The sequence below is a fragment of the Ictalurus punctatus genome, chromosome 23 (genome assembly GCF_001660625.3).
Source record: "Ictalurus punctatus breed USDA103 chromosome 23, Coco_2.0, whole genome shotgun sequence".
Classification (NCBI taxonomy): Eukaryota; Metazoa; Chordata; class Actinopteri; order Siluriformes; family Ictaluridae; genus Ictalurus; species Ictalurus punctatus.
In genome coordinates, this window is record NC_030438.2 from 15,596,471 (window position 1) to 15,624,407 (window position 27,937).

At 37.8% G+C, this 27,937-nt stretch overlaps 2 protein-coding genes and 1 long non-coding RNA gene across 5 annotated transcripts in view; 1 reads left to right on the plus strand and 2 right to left on the minus strand.

Moving 5' to 3' along the window:
- Positions 1 to 7,966, minus strand: LOC108256333 (uncharacterized). 2 transcript variants are annotated; one of them, XM_017453061.3, is made up of 14 exons: positions 7,889 to 7,966; positions 7,595 to 7,671; positions 6,608 to 6,680; positions 6,034 to 6,149; positions 5,676 to 5,701; positions 5,426 to 5,563; positions 3,468 to 3,577; positions 3,214 to 3,309; positions 3,047 to 3,130; positions 2,665 to 2,791; positions 2,456 to 2,561; positions 2,185 to 2,367; positions 1,933 to 2,035; positions 1 to 321 (listed from the first exon to the last, which is right to left on the minus strand). In XM_017453061.3, the coding sequence occupies exons 1-14, from the start codon at positions 7,914 to 7,916 to the stop codon at positions 149 to 151; spliced, it is 1,440 nt and encodes a 479-aa protein (XP_017308550.1). In that variant the 5' UTR covers positions 7,917 to 7,966; the 3' UTR covers positions 1 to 148. The 2 variants fall into 2 exon arrangements, with proteins under 2 accessions (XP_017308550.1, XP_017308551.1); XM_017453062.3 differs by lacking the exon at positions 1 to 321 and adding an exon at positions 1,686 to 1,877 and having other exon boundaries at positions 1,961 to 2,035.
- LOC124626233 (uncharacterized) lies at positions 6,977 to 13,298 on the plus strand. The gene is made up of 2 exons (XR_006980938.2): positions 6,977 to 7,415; positions 12,948 to 13,298. It is a non-coding gene; the product is annotated as an uncharacterized LOC124626233 (long non-coding RNA).
- The window catches only part of rnf144b (ring finger protein 144B), a 19,402-nt gene continuing 227 nt past the window's right edge, over positions 8,763 to 27,937 (minus strand). The window contains exons 2-9 of one of the 2 annotated variants that reach the window (XR_001810284.3): positions 20,482 to 20,673; positions 18,335 to 18,439; positions 16,163 to 16,223; positions 11,715 to 11,922; positions 11,148 to 11,205; positions 10,732 to 10,876; positions 10,544 to 10,633; positions 9,375 to 9,487 (exon numbers count right to left, since the gene is read on the minus strand). Coding sequence is in view for 1 of the 2 variants with exons in the window: in XM_017453182.3 (XP_017308671.1) it covers positions 9,314 to 9,487; positions 10,544 to 10,633; positions 10,732 to 10,876; positions 11,715 to 11,922; positions 16,163 to 16,223; positions 18,335 to 18,439; positions 20,482 to 20,610 (912 nt within the window). In the remaining variant the exon portion in view is untranslated. Of the gene's footprint in view, positions 9,488 to 10,543; positions 10,634 to 10,731; positions 10,877 to 11,147; positions 11,206 to 11,714; positions 11,923 to 16,162; positions 16,224 to 18,334; positions 18,440 to 20,481; positions 20,674 to 27,937 lie in introns of both variants that reach the window. The other variant, XM_017453182.3, reaches the window with a different exon arrangement.

The following is a 27,937-nucleotide window of genomic DNA, read 5'->3' on the forward strand; positions in this document are numbered from 1 at the left end:
GGGGCGAGGAAGGGGTGAGCAGAGCTCACGCTATTCTCCCATTGGTCACGCAGGCAGCACGGACGGTAGGATGATGTGAGGTCACGGCTGCTCAACTTCTCCTCTGAAGTTTCACTGGTGTGCAAAATGACACGCAGACATGCAACATTTAAAAGTCCAGTATAGGCGTGTTTTTTGCTTTACTTCCGGATCTATTTCTCAACAATAACATATGATAAAGTATGGGCTGTTCTGTACATGTTTTTGAATCTCCACTTTGTCCAAGCTTCTTTGCCATGAGTAAAACTAAACACTCCATATGATCCTCAAGGTGTTGACTATCTACATGGGAAAGATGAGAAACTTTTTTACTTTTAATTGTAACATCAATTCACAGAGCTCCTCAGTACGGATTTATTTTATGAACGTAATCTTTTTAGGAACTATTCATATTTGTATCCGGCTTATCATTTAAATCTGAATAATATTTTGGCTATTTATTATTATAGCCACAGAGCTTTTAATTCCTGAATTTTCCACTGACACAAAACATTAGGTCCAAGTTGATATTGTTTACAAGTCTACTTGTTTTTGAGTTATTTCCGTATAAGACAATAAAAAATGATGGCGGGTTGTGATTTAAACCACTGTAACAATATAAAGACAGTACAGACCACCTGACTATGCTTCATGCACCATACTTGGAGAACAATTGGTTTGTTTTATATTATAAAGAAGCACAGTTCACCCTTATGTCAAAACTGACCAAAAAACATGGCATGTTTGGGAATCTGGGACACATATTGTTATTGGTTAAGGCCTTTCGTTTTATCCTCACCGAAACATTTAAAATATTACTTGTAGCATTCTTATTCATCCATCCATACATCCATTTTTTATACCACTTATCCCATACAGGGTCACGGGGAGCCTGCAGCCTATCCCAGGGAACACTGTGCACAAGGTGGGGGACGCACTGGGCAAGGTGCCAACCCATCGCAGGGCACAATCAAATACAACAGACAATTTAGAAATGCCAATCAGCCTACATCGCATGTATCTGACCCCCCCCCCCCAAACTTTGTAACTACCAAGTCACCGTGCCCCCAATACATTCTATATTTCCCAGTCTATGATATTCCTTAATATATTTCGTAAAACCACCAATTGATGCACACAAAATCAGCCAAAATTATTCATGGGTGTTTCATGTGTCTATTATTTCCCCTCACCTTTCTTCACTCCACTCCGCCTTTTCCCTTTCTTTTATGCGTGTATGCTCTCTTGCTGCCTCCCTGCATCTCTGCCTGCCTCCTGTATTGTGTAGTCAATAGGCTGTAGTTGTTTATTTTAGTGAAATCTTAAGTGATAACATGATTATGATCTCACTATCCTGACAACTATTCAAGAGGTGATAGTTATAACATTATTTAATAAATCATTATTGGATTTCAAGAAATCTGTTTATGAAATGAACGAAGGACATCATTTTGGAAATGTAAATTTCACATCCTGTCCTATTTCAGTGGGTATTCCGAATGATATATGATTACCGATTGAGTCGTGTAAACCCGGAGTTTTACTATTGTCAGATTACTTGACTCAGGTAATTTTATATCAGGATTTCCATAAAGCATTGTGACAATGTCCATTGTTAAACGCGCTATATAAATAAATTTGTATTGAATTAGCTGTATGTAAACATATTGATGGATTATTTTATATTTTATTGCAGTTATTATATTAGCTTGTACAAGTAAATGTACTCGCTAAGGTTTTTCCGTATTCATAGACCCAGATTTATTCATACATTCTCACAAGTAATGATTAAAGACTGCTTCATATTGTTCCTGCTTCCCTGATGTCACTTTAGGCTCTCCGTTTTGCTTGATGAATTCCTGTGAATGAATATATACATTAATGTCAGAACTCATGATATCTGAGAGGACACACAGGTTACTTGGATGTAAAAGTGAAAAACCTCAAGGTCCTCCAGTGAGCAACTGGACTCTTCCACCTTCTGTCCAATTCCAAGGCTGAAGCTCATGTAGCGTTCCTACGTGGCACAATGAATAAGGACACTCTTATTCAAAGACACTTCATAACCATGAAACCAGGTTCTGGCTATCAGGGATAGTTAATAGTCAGTCTCAAATTCCTAATAGTAATACAATAAACCCCATTTATAGCAGTGACTATGATTACCCGCAGCATATTTTGCATAACTCCTTCCTCAAAAATCTTGGCTGCGTTTCTGAGGCCTCGAGCGAAAGCATCCATGGCGCCAATGTGAGCGATGAACAAATCCTCCAGCTCAGTCGATTCCCTCCGGACCTTGGCATCAAAATTTAAACCTCCAGGCTGCAGGCCGCCCTGCTCAATAACAGCCTGAGGGGGATTTAACGGTGCATAAATATGAGCTCGCAGTTCTGAAAATGAAAATCTATTCATATTTTAAACAGACGTGTTAAGTCACCTTCATCACCAAGGTCGTATTTCTGATGTCCATGGGGAACTGATCCGTGTCCCAGCCCAAGTCAGGAGAGCCTGTGTTGGCGTCCACAGACCCAAGCATGCCAAACCTACACACACACACACACACACACACACACATACAATGATGTAAACCAGCACACTGCATCAAAGGATTTAACAAATGGCACTGAATGATCAAGTGCACCATACACAGAGGCCATGATGATGTCGTGTTCGTAAGAATGTCCAGCCAGGGTCGTGTGATTGGGCTCGATATTCAGTTTAAAATCTTTGTCCAGTCCAAAGTGCTTAAGAAAGCCAATAACGCTCATTGCATCTGTCAAAATGGCAAAAAGTATCAGTACATGCAGGGTTTTCTTTGTTGTTGTTTCAATCCATATTTCATTATACAGTATATTTCCTACTATTTCTCCATTTCTTAACAGTTTGTTTTTAATTCTGGAAGCTGGTCACATGACAAAAGCATAACTCATCCATACTCATCCTTGAAATATTCACGTAAACAGTATTTGATTCATGTATTTAATTAGCTTTAATGTTAAAGTCCACTTACTGCTTCGAAAATGCTTACCATAATCGTACTGGTGCTTGCATGGTTCTTTCGGCTTGGGCTCAATAAGAAACTGGCATTTTAAGCCGATCTTCTCTTTGTAAGCTACAAGTAAAACCGACGTTAGTTATTCTTCGGAGACAAAACAATTCAAAAGCAATTCAAAGGAATCTCATGCCACTTCGTACCCACGGCCATTTTGAAAAAGCTGGCCATGTGCCTGAGTTCAGCCGCCACGTCTGTGTTGAGTGCGGAGAGGAAGCCTTCACGACCTCCCCAGAACACTAAGGAGATAAGAGGAGACAAGTAGTCATGTTTAACACAGGTATCCACAGCATCGTTACATCAAGCACTGAGTCGTCCCAGCATATTATTCAGTGATTTGTCCTAAAGCATATCAGTGTGTAACTATTTTACAGGATAAGATGAAAGTCGGTCTCACCAAAGTTCTCAGCCTGCAGTTTCTTGGCGATCTCTAGACCTTTCTTCACCTGAGCTCCAGCAAAGGCAAAAACATGGCAGTCCGGGTTGCTCGCAGCTCCATTCATATATCTACACGTGTACAAGGTACATGTTTCAATCATGTTTCTCTAAAAATGAGTAAGCACCACAAAACACTGTAGTGTTGCATGCCAGTGTAATTAGTTATACAATATATCATGTTATAGCAGAGCGCTGCTGCATAATCAACCTCAAGGTGTTTTCTGTAACAGCAGCTCTGACAATAGTGCCTACATGTTTATATTAATGAACTCATTTGAATATATTATCTAGCAAAGGAAAACTTATGATCATTGATATGGTGGTTTTCTTCAAAGAGACCTTTAGTTTGCATTTTTGGAAGGAGTCTCCAGTGTCAGTCCTATGCAGTCAGTGGTAAAGCTTTAACTTTAAGTTTTCCGCTATGGGAAAGTCCTCAGGATGGAGGCTGTTGAATTTGGTGGTTTCTCAGCATCATGACATGCTGCATTTCTATTATTAACTTCAAGTGAATGCGAGGAAAAGAAGAAGAAGAAGAAGAAGAAGAAGAGGAAGAAGAAGAAGATAACAGGAACTAGCTTGATGTGTGGATGTTCTACAACATTAGACATAACTAGTTGAAAAGTACACAGTGTTATTCATTAACTTTACATAAATTTTCACGCCACTTTACACTGGCTATCACTTCACGTGGTCGTTGATTATTTTCCTATAACAGCACACCTCCCAGATCGTTTATTCCTGCAGAATTTTTAGGTACTGCAGATATTTACAATGCACACGCCTTCTGGATGTAGTAGCAGGATTTGTAACCAAAGACGGTGCCAAGGATACCCAAGACTTCCTAGTCCAGGGACATACTCTACAAAGGTTGATGACGTATATCCTGGACTCCACAGTTCTATTATTATATTTTTTATGATTGGATGGTGGTGAAACCTACTCAAATACCAATGATATAACTGAAATAGTTTCTTTATAATTATAGCTCTAAGCCTAATTGACTGATGACTTACATGTAATAGGTTTTGAAATGATGTCAAATACACAAATATGGTTCTTATAGAAAGTTAATTTCTTCATCTAAAGTTCAATAAATAATATAAATAAATAAATGTCAAATTGACTAACTGCCACTTTAATAAAACGAGGGAAAGTGCCATTAACATGATGCAAACTGTTTCAGAAATCTATATTTGAACACTTTTGGACACTAGTTTGATTTTTGTGGGTGTGAAGATCAGAAACAAAAAGTTCTAATGCCTCTAGTAGAGAAATATATTAGTAGATTATATATATTTGATGGTTGTGCTTAATATTTGAACCATTTGAGCACAGGTTAATTACTTTTCTCACAGCTAAACTTTTAATGCAAAAATTAGGCGATTCCCCATATGTGTATTGCTTTATTTTTAATTTCCCCACGATTTTCTCCCTAATTTAGCCATGGCCAATTCCCAACCATCAGGCAGCTCTCCGTTATCACATGACAGCTACCAACCATGGAGGGTGAAGGCTATAACATGCTATCCACCCACTTCTGCATACATGAGCTAACGGAACCTAACGATTGGCTAGTGTTTCTGTGATATAGGGGCGAGCGTACGCCATCATTCCCTGTGATCACGGTCAATTTTGCTCTCTTGGTCTCCCAGCAACGGATGGCTGTGACATCATCAGGATTTGACGATAAGGCAAACGCCGTTCTGTAACGCTACTCAGGAGCCCCACATGTGTCTTGTTGACCATGAGCAATAACCCACCGCTTACTGTATTCAACATTTATTATTATTTTATTAGTTATAGGTTTTAATCTAAAGCATCTTACAATTGAGACACATATAGCAGTTGAGATTTCTGCTGAGTCACTGCCCCTGTTGGAGGTAGATCTTAAATGTTTTTGTTGTTAGTGTGACTGACCTGGAATGAGCAAACAGGTTGCAGGTGACCCACAGCACTTTCACACCAGTCTGCTTCTGCAGCTCCAGTGCCAGGTCTGTTATCTCATCCAGGTTCCTATTGGACTCCTTCAGAGTGCGTCCCTCAGGGGCCATGTCCCTGACACAACCGGATTAGAATAAGAACAACTCGATACATAATTCCTTAATAATAGCTTTAATAATCTTAATAACAATCCTTATACACCTGTATGGTCAAATCCAATACACACCTGTCATGAAAGGTGTAGTACTTCACCTAGAAAGATAACAGTGAGCTTTTGTACAGGAATTCAGCTGATTATATTGTATCCTGTTTAGCTTATGACCAGGTTCTCTGGTTTCCTCCAACGTCCCAAACAACATGCTGTTAGGTGGACTGGCAACTCTAAATTAAATTAATCCTAGACATGAATGAGTGTGTGAATCCAATCCACCTACAGTCATGTTTTTAGGAGGTGGGAGGAAACCAGAGAACCCAGAGGAAGCCAACACAAACATGAGGAGAACATTAACCAAGTCTGGGTGGTGGACACAGACTTTTAGACATGCTTTTGAGAAGAAAAGAGGGAAACTTGATTATTTCTTTACACCAAGCTTGGTGAAGAACTCAAATGCAGCGCTGAGTCTTTTCTTCGCTATCTCCATGTCGCCGTCTCCTTCATTCCAAGGCCTGCGCAGGGTTGGAGATCCAAATGGGTCAGCACCTGACAGAGAGGTGAGAAGTTTGTCTGAGCAGTTTGGAATTTGACGACAGACAGGTTTTAGGGCCTGGGGCTTTGGGTGCATGTGTGTATATATGACTGTATGACATTCTGCTCAGCTTAACATTCTTTTTTTTTTTTCTTTTCCCAGTGTTAATGACTGGAAACGCACTCCATAGATTTAACATAGCTATAGCAGCGTCTGTTTCAAAACAGATGTCTTTATGAAAGGTCAGAAAGGTCCAAACGGATCCGGCTCTTGCTCCCGCCTGATTAGTGACATGTCTGTGAAACCAGGCAGCTGTGTTATGCATCTCGAGTGTTCTAATGGTGCTTGATGCTTGCTCATTAAAAACGCTCACTTTAGCCTCTTAACTGCTGAGCATCTATTGAAGGAGATGCAGGCTATAATAATCCCAGCGTGCTGAAAGACTCGGTGTGTGCCAATTGGGCTGTCTCACCAGTTCCACAGAACGAGTGCCAGTAACACACAGAGAATCGGAGCCAATCCTCCATCGTCTTGCCCAGCAAAATCTGCAGATGAAAAAAAAAAGGTTTTAAATATAACTTGAGATGGAGACAAACAGATCTGTCAGTGGCCTCCTGCTTAGTTCCCTCTCGATATGGTTTTATTTATGGGGATACCATTACATAAGGAATAAAAGGGTGGGAATTTTGACTCTGTTTTACATGAGGCTGCATCACACCACCCTGCTAGTGATTATTTTCCTACATCAGCATGACCATAGTGTTTTATTTCTTAGCAATTTGCCAATGATTACAATTTTTCATTTATTACTGAATGATATATACTTTTTTATACATTTATAGTTACATTTAATGTTTTGAAACACCCAAGGGACATCATAAGGGATGTCATGTCGCCAAGAAACCCGAAAGCACAAAGTCCTCTGTCCAGAAGACTTACTGACTGTTACAACGCGCTGACACTGACGTCTCCTTCCATAAATGTGAAAGAAACATCTCCATGCGGAAAACTCCGCACACACAGAGCGGAGGCGGGATTTGAAGCCCCAACCCCGGAGATGCGAGGCAAACATGTTAACCACTAAGCCTAGGTAACAAATATATCATATAAATAAATATATTATTTGGGTTTCCTTGAACCTATCAAAAACATGCCAGGAGGTATTTTGCTGACTGGAAATGGACTGGTGTTCCATCCATGGGCTCTGGATCCACCCTGACCCTCACCAGGACAAAGAGCTTACTGAAGAGGAAAGACTGACTGAATGAAGTCATTATTAGGTAAAGTGATCTAGTAAACTGTAAACTTGTGTTAGACTGCACTGGTACTAGTTATACAAGTACATTACCATGCTGCACATAGGATATGTGCCATGCAAATGTATAATGATCAGCTATCTATAATGTAAACACATTTCTTTATTTAATCTCTTGATTTTGTTGAAGTTCAGTTCACTCACCTCGGATGCATTATAATATTTGAAACACAGCACATCTCTCACACTGGCATCAGCAACATAAGGAATCTTGGAAATGCCTTTTAAAAGGATAAATAATATCGATTTTAGATGCACGATTGAGTAGATTATACATTTGATTGGGTTATAATCTGCTATCTGAGCCACTGCAATCCGCACTACATAGTTACAAAGTCTGAAAAAACACGTTTTAATCTGATTTCATGCAATTCTGTCCTTATAAATGATAGCTAAGTGTAGTTGAGCACCCTAAACGTTGTAATAAATTATATTTACCTGGGAAAAATACTGTGTTGGTCGACATGACAAGTTGCTAAAGTTGCGTCATGTCCCTTTTTTTTGTTTTTCTGGACTTAAAAAAAAAAAAAAAAAAAAGAAGAAGAGAAAAAAACGCCCCCTGCAATCTCACAAGTGGCCACCAGGTGTCGCTGATGGCACGCATATTAGACAAAGTCTTCAATCATTCCATTTATCAAAGCCCACAATCACAGGGTTTAAAGGAATTGCCTCGTTTTGTAGCCAGGAACCCCTTAACGGGAACATACATTTCACACACACCCTCAACAGAGATATGCACTCACCGTCCACTTTATTAGGAACAGCTGTACAGCTGCTCATTTACGCAGTTATCCCATTAGCCAACTCATTTAGCAGAAGCGCAACGCATAATATCATGCCCATATACAAGTACATAAGTGAGCAGATGTACAGGCGTTCCTAATAAAGTGGGCGGTGAGAGTATATTTAGGTTAAGTATTTTTAACAAGTTTTTTTTTAATGTATCGAGATACAAAAGGGATAGAATGACCTGATTAGTAAGTGCTTAATCCTGGTCAGGGCCGCTGTGGATTCTGAGCCAGGACCGCTGGGCATGAGGTAGCAAAAAAGACCCAGGATGGGACTCTAGTCCATCACAGTGCACCAAGCACACACGCATTCACACCTAGGGGCAATTTAGAATAACCAATCAACCTGATGTCATGTTTTGGGCAGGTGGGAGGAAACCAGAGAACCCAGAGGAAACCCATGTAGTAACCTAAGCGCAGCATCTATCAATTAGTAAAAAATAATCAAATTAAAAAAGACAGATTATGAATTATAATATTGAGAAAATTGCAGGTCAGTAATCAGAGTTCAAATACAACTGAAGTTCTTCATATTCATTTTATTGTTATGGTGTAATACAAAATATCCGATGCCCAAAAGTTAACAGAAAATGTAAAAACACAGGACAGCATCCACATTCATACACATATTATATATACACACACATTACAGTAGGTGAAACAGACACCAATCACAACCTGTGGTCTGGAACCCAAAGGGAAATCAATAAAATCTGTAGAACTTACTTCATGTAGCATACACATACACTGGTTACAGTCAAAGCCCTGCCATAATGTTCCTCAAACACAATATAAAACACAACTTCCATGGCACAACATGAACAGATAATGTGCATGGATTGAAAACAGGCCATGGGCGTGTGTTCCTTTCTTGATGTTGGATATTTTTGCATAATACAGTACAATGGAAGGTGAAAGAAAAAAACCACCAAACACCAGGCACTGGAGAAATGAGGCACTTTAGCGCCTGGTTGAACGATACAGGTTTTTGGCATGTGACAGCGCTACAGTACTGCAGATGGAGAACTGCAGGAAATACAGTACTGTATACGAGAGCGGTGGTCTAGAGAAGACATTACGCTGCCAAATCTGTTGGCTTTGTCTCTTTTGTTGGCTTTTTCTTTTTTTTCTTCTCGTTCTTCTTGTGCCAGGGTTTGCACATGCAGCACAGGATGCACGGAGAGGCTAAGAGCAGCAGAGGAGATGTCACCACCACGATGATGCTCATGCCCACCAGGATGCCCGCCACCTACAAACACCAAAATTTAGATCTATTTAAGAGCTAAGCTTTAAATACGTCACAACTTTAACCTTATTCATACGTATATACATGAATGCATACACCAAAATATATATATATACACACATTAATATATTTACACACCAATAAATATATACATTGGTTCATTTTAAAGGTGCAGTTTGCAAAATATAAAAATGTTTCAAGAACTGTACTAATCTTATCATTATTTATTGACATACTTATTATTCATTTATTTCAGGCTTTTTACATTTTTATTTATTTATTTATTTATTTATTGCACTTTTCCAGCCTGGAAATCATCTCGGTCTCAGCTCTGTCCCCATTTCTTAAAAGGAAAATCACAAGGCATATGTAGTTTTAATTTAAAATTTTGTCAAGTTATTAAAGCAGCTTCAGCCAAATCTAAAGAAATGGGATGTTTAAAAACAGTAGATGTTATTAAATGCTGATATTAAATATATGCCAATCAATCATGATTCAATGCCATTCTGTGGCCGCTTAAGAAGCTGTAATGTGATCGGAACCTGGCCTGTGGTACTAGATATGTTGCAGGTTGGAGTTTGGTGCTTGTTTGCCGTTGGTTCTCCAATACTGATCAGATACTGATATGCCTTTCACAGTCTCGCAGGGCCAGACATGATCTCTAATGAGAATACATGTCTTTCAAAAACTCTGTAGTGAGTTGAGGTTTTCTCTCGAAACCCTGGCCTGTGGTACTGGATGCTTGTTGTAGGTTGGAGTTTGGAGCTTGTTTGGAGTTTGCTCTCCATTACATTCCCACCAAGCCTTAAGTCAAAGTCTCATTACTCTTATTTTTTGATTTATTAATGAATGACATGATAAGCTCTGAACTTACAATTAATTATACAATACAATTAATGTTATGGAACCCTAGAGCCCAAATCTGCTCCTTTAACAGCTCAATGTCTGGCTTGTTGCTACCAAATATATGTAGTGTAAATGTAAACAGAACTGGTGAAGCTCATCATCAGACCACTACGTGTAGTTATTAATTTGTAGGAAGAGAAATTTCCGACGTACTTGTGTCCTGTTCCACATGACAGAAGCTCTGGAATGTCCTAACTTATTACGGCAGGGACCTTTATCATAGTGTCTCAGGAAAATGTCCCCCTGCAAAACACAATCAGATTCATGATGTGAACTGCTGCAGTTCAGTTTTATTTTACATATTAAAACCTCCTGGGTCAAATAGAAGAGGAGTTACTTACATCTAGATTCTGCAAGCAGTACCAGCAGAAGGTGTGTTTGCAGCTCTTGCACAACATTTGGGCGCAGCCCTGGTTGCGCTCGATGTAAACTCCACACTTGGGACACTGTTTGATGACCGGGTCTGGATCCACACTGGCCAGAGCACTGGACAGAGCAGACAACACACCTTAAACCACATGCTGACTAGAAAACATTTGAAGTATGATGAGAAGGTTGTCTATTTGGGGCTTAAAAATGCAATAAAATGAATATGTGAATAAATTATACATTTAAAATCGCAAAATAATGATTTAACATTATCAAAAGAAATAAGTAAGCATAGGTAAATAAAGACATTTAAAGGAGCAGTTTGTAATTTAATGTGCTTGGTGCTGTCTTTAAGGTGAGAACAATTGAAACAAAAAGACGGACCTACCCCACCATTAAAGGAAAAGTGGCAGCGCTGGGCAGAACAGTTCTGGCTGTGGGTGGAGCTAATTTCAGGGTCAGAAAAATGTAAAGTGAACCTTGAAAATTAAGAGACTTTCCAGATCCCCTGCATATCAATGTTACAAGCAGCAGTTTTTCTAAGGTATCTTCAAAATTGTGTAACTGTTATAGGTCTAGAATCCCCTTTAACCATTACAAACTGCACCTTTAATTGGAAGGATATATATGATAAATAAGTAAAGATACAGTATATACAAGTAAAGTCATTTCAAAAGAAATTCTAGAACATGATCACAAAAACATTGAACTTCAAATATTATTTTCAGCAAATTTAAAAAAAAAAAAAAAAAAAAAAGGAGACAATATTCATGATGTGATGCTTTTGGAAAACTGGACATCCATCAGTTAATTATAATGCACAGAATTCCACTGTCCTCTATAGATTCATCCAAATGCAAAGTCAGCAAAATGGCAAAGCGCCAAATGAGAAAATGCATTTGAATAATCTAACAGGGCTATTCATTCTTTAATAAAGCACACTGGCAGCAGTAACCTGTCATTGGCAGGCAGCACCACTAGAGCCTGGTGCTGTTGGCAGCTGTGTCCGTCCTCCCATGGTTCTTTGCAGGCAAAGCAAAAGACACCGTGGCATGTTGGGCAGGGAATCGGCATCGGTTTATCCTTAGTAGCAGGGTTCACACTGCATACGGCCTGACATTCCAGCACCGGGCACCAGGCCTTACATGGGTTCAACTGAACACCTGAGAGAAGGAGACAGAAAGCATTTGTAAAAAATATATATATATATATATATATATATATATATATATATATATATATATATATATATATATATATATATATATTACTTTTCTTTACGTTTCAAACAAAGAAAAATAAAATACAAACAATCAGATATATCAAAGTATAATCAATACCAAGCAAAGGAGAAATAAATAAATAAAAATAAACAGACTTATGTAAGAGATGCGAAGACAAAGAAGAAGAAGACAAAAAAAATGATTACAATGCTTTACCAAGTAACATAAGGCATGCCAGTGAGGCTTTAAACTACAATCATACAAATCCTCCAATTAAGATGGAAGCAATGTCAAGTCCTATATATCACAAAAAGGGGTCCCAGATTTTCAGAAATATCGCATCCTCATCATGAACCCTACATGTCAAATAATCTAGAGACACATATTCAAGAATAATCCTATTCCACAGCTTAATAGTCGGAGCTTTGTCCGTAATCCACAGCAAAACTAGACATTTTCTGGCACAAAATGTAAGAATATTAAAGAGCTTTGTCTTGTGTACAGTAAGACCCAAATGATTAAATATTCCTAGTAAATAATATGCAGGGTCCGGCACCAAGGAGACCTCCGATATGTTGTTCATCTCTTCATTCACTTTACACCAGAACCTTTGAATCTTATGACAAAACCAGAAGCAGTGAGTAAGATTCCGTATTTCTGTCTTGCATGTAGAACACAGAGGAGAGAGGTCAGCCCTATATTTACTGTGGTGGGCAGGAGATATCTGTGCTCTATGAAGAATTTTAAGCTGGATTGCTCTCACTCTATTACAATCACTCTGAGACTTATTGTTTCTATTATTATCTGCTAATCTTTTTTCTGTGTTTAAATACTTTTAAACATCACAATCTGCAACTTTAAAGGAAAAGCTCTATTAAAAACACACACTACAATAAGCTAAAAGCAAGCAAAGCACATCAAATATTTTCTAGATACTAACTGACGATGCTATCTTTAATTCACAGATTGTCACGTCAGCATGGTTGAAGCTACACCTCTCCTGTGTGTGTATGTGATGGATGTCCCAACACTGGATGTAATAAGCACTGGCTGTCCTTTCCAGGCTTTGCAGCTGATTCGAGTCTGCTCTCTGTCTCAACAAAGATCCAGCATGTTTACAGAACCAGTGGTTCAGGCAAATACCTCAGCTTTGCCACTGCAAATAAGCTCATTGTCCTGTGCTCTCTGTGGTATTTTGCTAATTACATAATGCTCAGTATGACGTGTGAGCTGGCATACAAACTCCGACCACAGACACGGTCCGCCCAAGTCCTTTCACTTGTACAGAGAAGCTTGGTGTGTAGGATAGTCACTGGGGTGGTAATGTTTTTAAAAGGAGCACTGTTTAAACATGTCACTGCTAAAAGATTCCATACAGAAAACATAATATTGTGTACTTAATTTGTCCTGTTTATTTACCTATACTGTCTGCACATGTCATTCTAGTGAAGAACTGTAGAGTATTTTGTCCAACAGAGATGATAAATAAACATGGATTTTTATTTTAATGGATAATTCATTTGTTTCTTTCGTTCATTCATTGTCATATGAATCCGGATCTTATCCCAGGAACCCTGGCTATGAACACAACTTCAGAGGAATGAATACAGACCTGTAACACTGACAGCACATCTGAGAAAGACTTTGAAAAGGCTAGTTCTTGATCAGCACAATCATCTTCAGCTGAATGCAAGAAAAACAAATGAGGTGATGGTGGACTGACTTCACCATACAGGGTGAGGACATTGAGTGTTTCCTGATCTTTTCCAGATCTACCCAGGTATCTGTACTGTAGGTGTGTATGGTACACACCTACAGATACCTGGGAGTACACCTGGGTGACAAGATCAGGAAACACGTCTTTTCAGAAAGGGGCAGAGTCGACTGTATTTCCTAAGGAGGCTGATGACAATCTACTACGTACTTTTTAATGAGACAGCGGTGTTCAGTATGTGTGCTGGGGTAGCAGCATAAATGGAATAGATACCAACAGACTCAACAAGATTATCAGGAAGGCAGGCTCAGTCCTGGGGCTCAGACTGGACTTACTGGAGATGATGGGTGAGAGGAGAATTTTGGCCAAGCTCTCAGTCATGAGCACTGAACTAACCCACCCATGTCAGGAGTACAATGAGGAGCAGGCTTCGTCTGCCTCAGTGCAGAAGTGAACACTTTCACAGGTCCGGTAGCTATCAGACTGTATAACTCTCTCATTAGATCATCGGGTTAGCTCTTCTGTTTTTTGTTTCTTATCTGCACAGATTCCTGCACTTTCCTCTGTCCAAGGCTGCATAAAGACATTTTTTTGCATGATTATAACATGCACATGACTATACACCTGGTTATCTTGCACACACACACACAAACACACACACAGATACATCTATCAATGTATCTATGTATCTCTCTCTCTCTCGCTCTCTCTCTCTCTCTCGATATATATATATATATATATATATATATATATATATATATATATATATATATATATATATATATATTATATACTTTTAATAAATATATACACACACACATATATATATACATATATATATATATATATATATATATATATAATTACAGCTTGTTCTACGTTTTAATACATTTGTATTGTTTACTTTTTCATTTATGTTTTAACTTCCTTCTGCTGCTGTATTGTGTTTCGTCTTGTCCTATTTTGTCTATTCATTTTGTGTATTCTATCTTGTCGGCTGCTGTAATATTGGAATTTCCCACCTGGGTTTAATAAAGTGTCATCTTTTCTGATCTAACGTAGCGCACTACAGTATGCAACACACATTCCCACACTCATTCACACATAAGGGCAATTTTAGCTTAGCCAGTCTGTCTACTGGCGTGGATTGTCAAACTTTTGTATGGAACTGTACAGCATACCTTATTAATGGTATTGGTCAGTATTATAATTCTGATGAAATTTCTGAGAAACCTGTATAGTGATGTTGTGTAATACAATACCAAAACTATTACTGTCCAGGCCTACACTCTTAAAAACTTTTTTATATGGAGTGTGTGAACACTCGTAAACTGTTCATTTAAGACTGTTAATAAGTTTTAAAATATGAGATGTACAGTGCCCTCCATACCACTCCAGATCATTATCCATTATCCAGATCATTTTATTACTCCATTAATTGTTTGTTCCAACACTCCCAATACAACACTGTAAGAAACATTATTGTTTTTTAAAAAAAAAAAAAAACGTAATCATATAACTGCTAAACTGAATAATTATGAAATTTGGTAATAATATACACTCACCATCAACGTTTGATGTGTTGTACATTCTGTTATGCTTTTCTGCTCACTACGGATGTACAGAGTGGTTATTTGTGTTTCCGTAACATTCCTGTCGGCTCAAAATATTTTTTCTTCATTCTAATGTTGAACATTAACTGAAGCTCTTGACTTGTATCTGAATGTTTTTATGCATTGCCCTGCTGCCACTTGATTGGCTGATTAGATAATTGCATGAATGATCAGGTGTAGAGGTGTTCCTAATAAAGTGGCTGGTGAGTGAAAATAAATATCTACAGTTCTGGATGGTAAAGATTTTTTAAAAATGTTTTGTAATATTATAGACTTAAAATATTAGTGAATATTTTTACATATTGCAAGCGTTTTCAATAAGGTTTTTACTCCATTTTACTTTTGAAGCGATTTTTAGCAAAAGTATAAATGTATTTAAATTTGCATGCCATTTGAAAGGAACAAAACTATTTAAACGTTTTATAACTTTAACATATATTTGCTTAAAGTATAAAGGTCAATAATGACGTGATATCTTGTTATAGTCCAAATGGAGCGCCAGCTGGCTAAGTGTGGAAAGTCTGTAGCCTTGTGGGATTCCTTATGTAAGATCCAACAGGTGGATGGATTCAAGGGCTCTGTTACATTAGCCTACTTAGCATGCGCCTGGTGACTTGTTGGCTTGTTCCCTTTTCCTCCCCCCTACAAAACACACACCCGGCCACAGACGAGTAGAACCGAGCAGGAGGGAGAAACCAAAAGAAGACTTTTGCTCTTGACTACAGCACAATTTGTGCAAGCACTGCAGGCTTTGTGCAGATTCTATGACCTGCTGTGCAATAAACAAGACCCAATACAAGCACACACACACACACACACACCCACACCCACAAACGCACACACACACATATACCTCTTTCAAATTTGAGCCGCTGGTAGAACTTGACTTGATCATCAGAGGCAAAAGAGGCAATCTGTGTGCACAAGGAAATGAAATTGTAACTATAGCAGCATAATTCCGCAGCTGAAAAACAATCTTAAGTTACAAAAGGTTTCGTGAAAGAAAACATGATGATCTGAGGTGTGTGTCGCTGTGTAGCTTTCACTATTGCAAAAGAATAACCAAGGACAAAAACAGGATGAGCCTTCTTCCTCATTTTGGAAGTGTATAGTTCTTGAAAGGAGGGCAGGGGCCAACCAATAATCCTTTCGGACTGCTGAAAGGATTACAAGTTGCCCCCTGCCCTCCCTTCAACAACTATACACTTCCAGAATGAGGAAAAAAGGCTGGAAAAATCACCCACCCTGCCCACCCCACTCACCCTGCCCACTATCTTTTCGAACTGTTGCCTTCTGGCCAACGATTCAGAGCTCTGAGCACCAAAACTGTCAGGTTCAGGAACATATTTTCCCCCCAGGCTATCCATCTCATGAACAGTTAAACTGCCTCATTGAGCAATAATTATGCGCAATACACAGTTTAGTCTTTTTATATTTATCCAACGCATCCAACTTCTTCTGCCATTACATTACATTCCCTTGTGCTGTATATAACAGATTTATATTAGATTTGCACTACGTATGCATTTACATATATACAGTTGCAATCAAACTTATTTAACCCCCAGTGCAAATCAGGTTTATTGTCAAAATTTACAGACTTTCAGCTGTTTGCAATGAACAAAAAAAAAAAAACGAAAGCAATTGAAATAGTTCAACACTATTGTGGTTTCCCCAAATGTGAAGTGGTTCCCCGAACGGTTCAAGTGGTTTCCCCAAATTCAACTGAAAAATGCATCTTAATGATTTCTCCAGTTTCAAAATTATTCAACTCCTTCATGGCAAGCATCTTTAGTACTTAGTAGAGCACCCTTTTGCTGTTATGACCTGCTGCAAACGAGATGCATAGCTTCTGGCAGCATTCCTGAGGAATCTTAGCCCATTCCTCATGAGCAACGGCCTCCAGTTCAGTCCAGAAACCACTTCACATTTGGGGAAACCACAATATTGTTGAACTATTTCATTTAAACTATTTTCTATTCTATTATTATTATTTGTGTATCTTGTTATCTTGTTGCTGTTTTGTACTGTTGTGCACTGGAAGTTCCGGTTACCAAGATAAATTCCTTGTATGTGTAAGCATACTTGGCAATCAAGCTGATTCTGATCAGCACACACCCCAAGTGTCATAAATGATTAAGTGTAAATAAATTTAACATGTACACAAAGCTTGGTTTGAATGAGGCCTTCAACATCGAATTATCCCAGTTTAGATAAATATAGCTATAACTGTTCAACACCTGACTGAATCATAATAATTATAAGAATAACAATAAGCCACCTATGAGGTTTCAGGTAAACAGAGTTATGAGATTCAGAAATGGTATTTGTACATATATGTATGTGGGCATGTTTTTATATCTTGATGGGGAACAAATTTCCTCATGAGTATAAGAATATCTGACATTGTGGGGACATTTCAGTCCATACAGGATTTTGCAGTTTGTTTTTTTTTTATGATTTTTGCTGCCAAAAATGCTTGATTTTGCTGCAAATTTTTTTTTAAATGTGATACAGCTTACAGTTTTTTGTGCTTGTTCGCAGAAAACTAGTTGATTTGCCTAAATCGCAATTGTACGAAATGATTTTGTCTTCCACAGTGATGTTTGTTGGTAAATGAGACCTTTTAGCTGTACTCATGTTTGACACACGTGAATCAAAGAGCTATTTGACTGAATGCGTGTTGTGATGACGTCACATGAGACGTCTTGGCCCAAATCTGTGGACAATCTGCAGTAATTTTGAAAAATTGCCAGCTCCTCAGAATATTGCATGAGTTTGCCTTAATTTCTGCAATCGCAAAATCCTTGAGGGACTTGCATTTGGCATGAGGAAACCTGCTTTTTTTTCTTTACAAAAACTACAGCTTTTATTATTTTTTTAAAGAGCCCAAAAGTTTACTTTTCATGGTTGGGGTTAGGGCTAGATTTGGGTGTAGCATAGCATTAATTTGCAGTATATTTCAATGAAAGCTCCTCATAAGGTTAATAAGACAAGCGTGTGTGTATATTTGAGTGTGTGATACCTCAGAATCCAGCAGAGCTCCAGGGTGCTTGCAGGCCACGTCAGGGCAGGTGATGGGGGTGCCAGCCCCGTCCCTTATGGCCAACTGCACATACTGACGTAAGCACTGTTAATCAGAGCACAAAACACACTGCTTACATTGCCGTCTCTCAGATGACACCGCTCACATCTCATTTTCAATGAAGTGATAACAACTATGCAATGAATAACCCAGCTTGTCTGCTCAGAAGCAGTTTTTATCACATTACCTAAACATAGCATCCTAGCGAGTTGACGCCTTTCATTGTGCACATACAGCGTAACAGGTTTGGAGTACTGGAATGTCAGGTCAGGGTGTGCATGAGTAAAGAGTAACAGTGAAGTGCACTGTGTTCCTCTTAGCCTTGGAGACCTCCAGAAATGAATCATCTTCATGCTCAAAACAAAGCACAATTGTTTCATGTGGCTGGGTGTACGAAAATAAGGCAACGAAGGCCCTGTACAGTTGCGCAGCTGAAGAAATGCATAATGGATGAATTGGGGAAATTCCTCTTGCTAAACTTAAGCAACTGGTGTCTTCACTCAGCGTCCAAACGCTTAATAAGTGTTATTAAAAGAAAAGGTGATGTTACACAGTCGTAAACAGTCGACTGTCCCAACTTTTTTGCAGCGTGTTGTAGATTTGAAATGAGTGTATATTTTCAAAAAGAAATTAAATTCACAAAGTAAAACATTAAGTAATGTTAATAATGTTTTGGGTTTGTTTTTTTTTTGTTTTTTGTTTTTTTTTGCATTTTCCATACTATCCCAACTTTTTCGGAATTGGGGTTAATTTAATTAAATTAAATTAAATAAAAATAAATAAATAAATATTTGTAGAGAACATGAAGAGCATGTATATAATATTTTAGTGAATTTGGACATTCTGGACAGCTTTGTCATTGGAACAACACAATAAGGACCATTAGATTTAAGGTTTTAACCTCAGACACAAATCATAAATGGCTAATACATGGGTCGACTACCAGAAATAGACATTTTTAATTTTCTGCAACCCCAAGCCTCTGCATTTTGGTTTCTCCTCATTATTTCCCATCATGCTTGTAAATCCCTATTCAGCAAACCTTTTTGCCATATTTTCATGTTCCACTGAGTCAGAGTCAGCCATTTTAATAGCTGAACTGCACCGTACACTCTTAACTGAAACATGCCTTGTCTGAATGCGACTCGCAGTAACATCTCAAGATACTAGCACACAAAACCTGACTTCATAGTTAGAGTGATATTCATAATATGAATTTGTAAAATAAATGAATAAAATAACATAGGAGATAACGAGTTTCTCTCGTGACCTCATTTGTAAATCAAGTGACTATACATGGGGTCACGACCCACAGTTTAGAAACACTGCTCTAATGAGATTCCACTTAGATTAGAAGATGAGATGAGATGCTTTCATTTTCTCCTACTAGATAGTGATAATGACCTGGGTCAAGGCTGCAGGACTAATCATATTCTAATTTAGACCATATTGGCTTCCATTATGATAATTAAACATAATGGACTGTAATACTGATGAACCGTTATCAGATCATTGTGACTCTGGTGCATTAACTCACACGTTCCCTGTTTACATATTTTAGCTCATGAGGTTTTAACTGACTGTCTACATTTAGCACCTACGCTGAAGGAATATATGTTTATATTATACAATGTGAAAGAAAAGCGTGTCTTTATGCCAGTGGGGCATGCTGTTATAGGAAAATAATCAGTACGTCCCAAAGTGCTTGTACTACAGCAATTTGCCAAAACAAAAGAAAGACACATCATACTTGTCATACTTTTTATCCACTTATGATTACATTTCATGTTGTGGAGCATTCATCGTATAACTTACATTATAACAAATATAAACAGTCAGTCCCTCACCAGCCGTTGTTTAAATAAGATAAAACAAATGCAGTTTTTCATGTTATTAAGAAACTACAAAACACAAAACCCTCTATCCTGAAGACAGCTTTACCTCTGTCTGTTACAAAGTGCTAACACTGGAGACTCCGTCCAAAAATAGGTGCGTTGTGTCACAACTCCACCGCTCACATTTGCATTCACTCCAAACAGCCTTTCCTATAGGCAAATCTGAAACCGTCTCATGCGTCTCATACTCACCTGAGTACAGAACACGCAATTACAGGAGCACAACGTGCTTGTTTCTGCTGCAGGACAGTCACTCAAACACAGTTTGCAATAAACCATGGCCTCTTCTGTCTGAATGGAGGAGTCTGTGATGTCGGCCATGCTGCTGCTCCTGTAATTCAGTCCCTCAAGTTGAGAAATAATGGAGCGATGTCCTCCATTTTCCTGAAGGACACAGGACGAGAGAAAGGAACGAATGAGGCCTGAACAGCAGTCATAGACAAATAGCAGTTGCGAGTATATGTATGTGAAGATGTTGCTTTAAATACGAGGAAAACGTGCGTCATCTTAATGGTGATTGTGAAATAAGCGTTACCTTGAGTGCACTATGGCGTTTGAGCCGTTTAATATAATACAGATTTGTACCTTGGAGAAATTACAGTTCGACTTACTAAACTGTAAAGGAAAAATCCACCCTGAATGACTTGTATATTAATCTGTATAATTAACACGTGATCTTCCCTAGCATCCAAGATTTATTTTGCAATGAAAGTCTGAGTTTTTGGTTTCTTTCTTTGACATTTTCACTCTGGTTAATGTTTCCCTACAATGCCATCTGAGTACTTGCTGATAGTGGTACCAGTGCGATTAAGCCCTCACTTCATGTCTAACTAAACAGAGTGATGCAGCAGCGCTTTAGTCCTTTAGTCTATCCAGCCCTCTCACCTCCTCATCTGTACACTCTGCTCAAATAGATCAGCTTTCAAAGCTTCAGCATTCATGTTAATACTACCATCAATGCAATCAACCTCATCATCTTATAGATCCTCAATTAGCTCTGTCATAACTCAGCCTACATGTGACTTTGACTCAACCTTTTGTGAATGAGAAAAGAAGCTCTTGTCTTTTGTTTTTAGGAACTAATATTGAAGTCTGACCGTTATCCCTTACGTTTGAGATTGTTAAAATACTTTATCCTATTAAACACCATTGTAATTGGACTAGATATGGAAAAGTACATAAGAAATTTTGCTTGGATGCAATATTGCCATCAAACCAATATTGGCCAAAACCCGCTGAATCAGTATAATCAAATTTCATGCAAGAAAAACGTGTGCTGTTGATTGACAAGAAACCGAGAACACAGATCTTGCACATGATGCTAGAACACAATTTGCCCAAAGCATTTTGTAATCATTTCTGTGGCATATTGCACCACTTAAAAAACAGAACAAACCAGCTCAGGATGTCAGTATCAGATCTGTTTCACGTATCAGTCAGTAGTTAGAGGTCTGATATCGGTACTGGGCTGAAAATGATCAACTGGAATAAGTGAGTCATTAAATTTGTCCCTCTGACTATGACTCAGACATTGTAACAGGAAAGACATAAGAACATAAGAAGAAGACAAGCATAGTGAAGTGATTTCAAAAAATACATACATATACATATATATATATACATATATATATATATATATATATATATATATATATATATATATATATATATGTGTGTGTGTGTGTGTGTGTGTGTGTATGTATATATATATATATATATATATAGAGAGAGAGAGAGAGAGAGAGAGAGAGAGAGAGAGAGAGCAATATAGTAAGTATACTATGTATCATATGTAAACTTTTTATGACACTTAAAAACCATATATTCTTTTATTTGACCTAATAAAATTATTAGCATCAATTATTAGCATACGTATTATCCATCTTAAAGTGTATTACTCAGTAACTAGAATGAAATGAATAGGTAATGTGTGTATTTACGAGAGTGAAGAATGTAAGTCCAGATCTGAGGACTTCTAGGATTTTAAGGGGCTTAAACAGGGATTTAATGATGTCGTTAAAGACCTCAGCTTCTTCGTTCCATCTGGCTCCAGCACCAGATTTCCTTCTTATCTAACGAACTAAATGCTGAAATCAGGTGGTGTTGTTGTAGAAACAAATATATGTGGCCCACACAGAAAGCAGGCCAGACCTCCCTCGTGACCATCATATGGCTGTTTTGCCACTTTTTCTTAAAAAAAAACAAAAACAAAACATGGGTAGTTTCTAAGAAAGAAAGTGAGCACCAAGAAAATGCTGTTTGCACAATAATGGTCAGCACAGAAAGAATATTAGGCAAACATTATAAGAAACACATACTCATACTTCTGATATGAAAGAGGAACTGACTGAACTTTTACAGAGTATTACTACCTAATACAGAGGGTGTAATTTTGTCAAGTGAAGGAAGTTAAACAGACAATATTTAAAATGGGCGAAAATGTAGAACTGGAAGTTGCATAACGCAGGTCACTGTCAAAGTCATGAAGAAAACTCCACCCTGAAACAAATAAATGATGTTTATATCATAATATTTGTGATGTGTTAAGCGATTCCAGTGCTAATTTGTTGGTTGTTGGTGTATTTTTGCTATGTGAGAAGTTAGCAGTTAGGAGTGTAGTCAGGGCCATACACAGGTATACACCGTATGCTTGCTTTTCCCCCAGGGCTGTTTGTGTATAACAATTTCAAAGGATCAATATTAGCATAACCAACTTGTTTTGCTGCTTCAGAAGTCCCTAATCTACCTTTCTGCTAGCTTCCCCTTTAATTGTAGCACTTTTTTTTGGTAATTTTTTTGTTGTGAAATTCACGTTTTCTTTGTAATTGGTGTATTTTTATTTGAATTCCACCCTTCCCTGTTCCTGACAACCGCAGACAACCGCTGTCACTGCTGTCATCGACTGAAGACACTGTCCTGCTGAAGCAGTCAGGTAAAATGATTAAAAGTGCTTGAAGTGGGCTTGAAGTGTTCTCAGTGTTCACCAGTATATAGTACCAGGAATGATTCTACTCTCTCCTGTCCCTGCTCGAGAAACAGACACTGAACTCGCGAATTCACTCTTTATCTTTCGCTGCTTTAATCACCATCCATTTATGATATTGTGTGCATCGTGATTTATTTATATATCTATCGCAACTTTTAGTACTGGTTTTACAAAAGTAATTATATGACAGGCGATGAATTGAAAAAGCACTTCCATTTAATAGTCCTCCTCTTGAAAGGCTCACGAGTTGGAATCCTCTGACGGCCGTTTTAGCACTGTGTTTTCTCTGTATCCCCTTCACAGATGTTTTGTAATGCCCTTCATTAATTTTACTCTACATTTAAATTAAGGTTTGCTCTTCTTTTTTTGCCATTTTTTCCTTTATGGGCTTATCTTGTCCCCCCAACTGATTAACAAGTAATTGGTAGTTAAATATTAACACGGAGGGCCTGGGTAATAGTAAAACACTTCTTTTTTTTTTAAGACTACACCACTGGTGTAAATACACTCAAAGATAAAGTATTTCGATATTAGCTCCTAAAACCAAAAGAACAAGAGAGTCTTTTCTCATTTACTTTCCAGAGAAAAATGTCATATTAATGTCCAGCGATATTCAATGTCACATTAATGAGAAATCCCTCGTACAATTAGTGGAGACAGCAAACGTTGGACTCAAAGTTCCAGAAAGTTCCACGTAGCCATACGACACAGTTTCTGCAGAGTCTCAGCTCGGCTAATTACTGAAAAAAACTGGTCTGTAATATAGGAAACTCTTAACCAATGTGAAAATAGGCCAAAATATCAATGAAAGAAGTTTAAATAAATAATTTTTAAAAAGATTATTCCTTTAAAAGAACAAAAGGATCAGAGATGAGAAAGACGTCATGTTCAAGTGTTGACGGTAACTAAGTAAATGCTGTGTATCTAGAACAGTAACGAAGGTGGTGTTTGGAGCCTTGTGCCTGTTCACTGTCTCCCAGCCACACCATCTAAACAGGTAGCAGCGATAATAACATAATGCCATGATATAGAATAAATCTGGGTTATATAAGGACTTAGCCATGATGAAACAAAGGAAGAAACCTATTAAGAGAACAAGCTGCTTATAATATCGTTCTTATACAGAGCTTATACAGAGCTAACAATGCAAGTGACAGCTGAATATGTACAGTATATTGACAACCGATAATTTAGATATTGTATATATATGAGTTACTCATAATGTGTGGAATAGATGCACTACACAGATTTATACACAGACACAATCACAGTCAATGTGGCCAACATAAGTGCCCTATATTTACAGCATCTCTGCAACAAGGATTAATTATCAGGCACACATTCAAGCAAGCACTTACAACCGAATAGGGTTTGTTTTTTGTTTTTTTACATTTACAACATTCTGGTTAATGTCCTTGGCGCTACAACACACTGATATCTCTGGTTTCGCCATCTAACCTAGTAATAAAAGAATAAAATGGCACTTAGAAAAGTTACCATTAGTGTTTTCATGTAAGCACAATGTCACACAGAAATGTTTTGCCAACATGACACTGGCAGTGCCTATAGGTCTGTTTACTGAACGTGTGACGAGGGTGTAGTATTTAAGCGCATGACACAAGCTGTAAACATATCAAGTAATTGATATACAAAGAGCCTTTAACGGCTGAGTTAAGGACAAACTAAGAAGTCTTAAGGGTTCTTTCCTTATAAGTGAGTATCTTCGGCAGTAAAAAATAACAAGATATTTTATCATTTTGAGGGGAAAACTGACAAACAAAGAATAAGAAAAACATTAAGGTTAGGCTCCCAAACTGTAGTTAAAGCCCTTAGGTCAGAAAGAGACATATAAACAATTTGATTATTAGTATTTATCTTTTTTTTTTTTATTAGATCAATTTTGAGCACTCCAAGCAATAATAATTAATAAAATAATAATTCCTTAGATTTATATAGCACATTTCTAGGCACTCAAGGGTACATAGATAGACAGATAAATACTTTACTGATCCCCAAGGGGAAATTCAAGATAATACAAATTCAACTGTACCCTGAGTATGTCCAATTATTTTTCCTAAAAAAGGTGCATGTAGATTTACTCTATGAACTATTTATACAATCCCCTCCAAAAATTCAATTGTTTTCGCTGTACACTGAAGACATTTGGGTTTGAGAAAAAAAGATGAATATGAGAAGAGCGTTTAGAATTTCAGCTTTTATTTCCTGGTATTTACATGTAGATGTGTTAACGCCACAGAACACTGCATATTTTGTATCAGACCACCAAATTTGTAGGCAAGCAAAAATATAGGGAAATATGACATGTTTCTTGTTACCCGGGTGTGTCCTGTTAGACTGACTGTTTAAACAATAAACAGCTCTTAATGTCTACTCTTGGTTTCAGCCCTGGGTTCCACCTGTGTTTGATGTTAAAAAGGATAAACCAACATGAAGACGATGGGAGTTTTCTATGGGAGAAAAGCAAACCATTTTGAAGCTGAGAAATGAAGGAAAATCAATCAGAGGCATTGTACAAGCATTGGGCATAGCCAATACAACAATTTGGAATGTCGTGAAAAAGAAAGAAACCACGGGTGTACTGAGCAACAGACACTGAATGGGTCAGCCACGGAAAACAGCAAAAAACAGCTTATGGCAAAAACATTGTGAGAACTGTGAAGAAAACCCCAAAAAAGGACAGTCAGTTGCATCACCAACAACCTCCACAGGGCAAGGGTGAAGGTATCACAATCCACCGTTCGAAGAGCAGAAATATAGAGGCCATACCACAAGATACAAAGCACTCATCAGCAGTAAGAATTGGTAAGCCAGATTGTAACTCGCAAAGAAACACAGAGATGAGCCACAAAAAGTTCTGGAAACGAGGTTGACCTCTACCAAAGTGATGGAAAGACCAATTTGTGGAGAAAGAAAGGATCTGCATATGATTCAAAACATACAAGCTCATCTGTGAAACATGGTGGAGGTAGTGTCATGGCTTGGGAATGGCTTGCAAGGCTGCTTCTGGAACAGGCTCACTTATCTTTATTGATGATGTAACTCATGATGGTAGCAGCAGAATGAATTCAGAAGTTTACAGGAACATTCTGTCTGACAATTTACAGAGAAATGCATCCAAATTAATTCGGAGGAACTTCATTATGCAGCAAGACAATGATCCAAAACACACTGGCAACTCAACGAAGGACTTTATCAGGGGGGAAAAGTGGAAGGTGTTAGACTGGCCAAGTCAATCACCAGAGCTTAACCCGACTGAGCAACATTTCACCTCCTGTAGAGGAGATTGAAGAGAGAAACAGCCCAATACAAACAATAACTGAAAGAAGCTGTAAAATATGCCTGGAAAAGAATCACAAAAGAACACAGCAACAGTTTGGTGATGTCCGTGAGTCACAGGTTTGATGCAGTCGTTGCAAAAAAAGAGATAAGCAACCAAATATGAGGTGTGATTTGCTTTAAGACTATCTGTTCCATCTGCTCACCTAAAAATCAGGTGGTCGGCCACCAAAGGTGCCATGTTTTAAGTTGTTTAACAAATCATAGATTTACATATCAGGAAATAAAAGCTGAAATTCTGATCTATCGTCTCAGATTCATCTTTTGATCTGAAACCCAAATGTCTTCAATGTACTGTACAGCAAAAACAAAAGAACTGGCCTTGTTGTTTCAGTACTTTCGGAGGGGCCTGTACATCCCAGTTTAACCCATGCTAAAAATAATAATAATAATAAAATAAATAAATAATAAATAAATGAACGAATAAATAAATAAATAAATACATACATAAATAAATAAGTAATGGTGACTATTTCTTTTATAGTTATAGATAATTATTCAATAATTTATATATAGATAATTATTATTATTTATATAACTATAGATCATTATTATAATTATTCTTTTATAATTATAGATTCTTGAATATTTTCTTTAGAGTTTTCCTTGACAAAGGGACCTGTTTATATATTATTATCACCCTCATCTAGACCCTAATCTACATTCTCAGATAAATTATTGCTAAACTGTACTTTTCCTTGCTGCTAGTGTTGTACCATCGAGTACATCCTTTGTTAATATAGTGTACCTTTAAAAAATAACTGGACTATAATTTGTTTTTAGGACAAATCTTTAAATGCACCTTTCTAAAATATAGGTGCGATATACATACTAAAGACACACACGATGTACTCTTGAGGGTACCACTCCAGCAACAAGGAAAAGTACAGTTTAGTACCCTTTTTTCTGAGATGTCTATACATGTCTGTTGAAAATCTTAATGTCTTTACAGTTCTGTTGTATAAAAAAAGAATGACACTATATGCATTTAAGGGGGGGGGGCGATTAATACGACTAATATCGCTCATATCGCATAATGGCTGTGCATGAGAACATTAATTCTAGGCAACATGAATCAGCCATTGGAGCGCTCGCATGTCGGTACACACGCACGCAGTCTCGCGCGTGAAACGTTGTCCCCGGATTATTACATAAGATACTGCAGTCTGAGCACGACGACCCGAAATAGCCTTAATCATGATGACAACAATAAAGATCATGAAGAAGGACAGAGGACTCCTCTGAACCTGCACAGTGATTTCCAGTACAGAACGCACGCGCGCGCGCCCGCGCGCACACACACAC

Bases quoted from the DNA above. Each gene is read 5' to 3' on its own strand.
- LOC108256333 (XM_017453061.3), bottom strand. From the start codon at position 7,916: ATGTCGACCAACACAGTATTTTTCCCAG. The intron at 7,672-7,888 runs GTAAATATAATT...TCCTTTTAAAAG, and splicing joins CAACACAGTATTTTTCCCAG to GCATTTCCAAGATTCCTTAT. The intron at 322-1,932 runs GTGTGTCCTCTC...TTTCCCATGTAG, and splicing joins CTTTTACATCCAAGTAACCT to ATAGTCAACACCTTGAGGAT.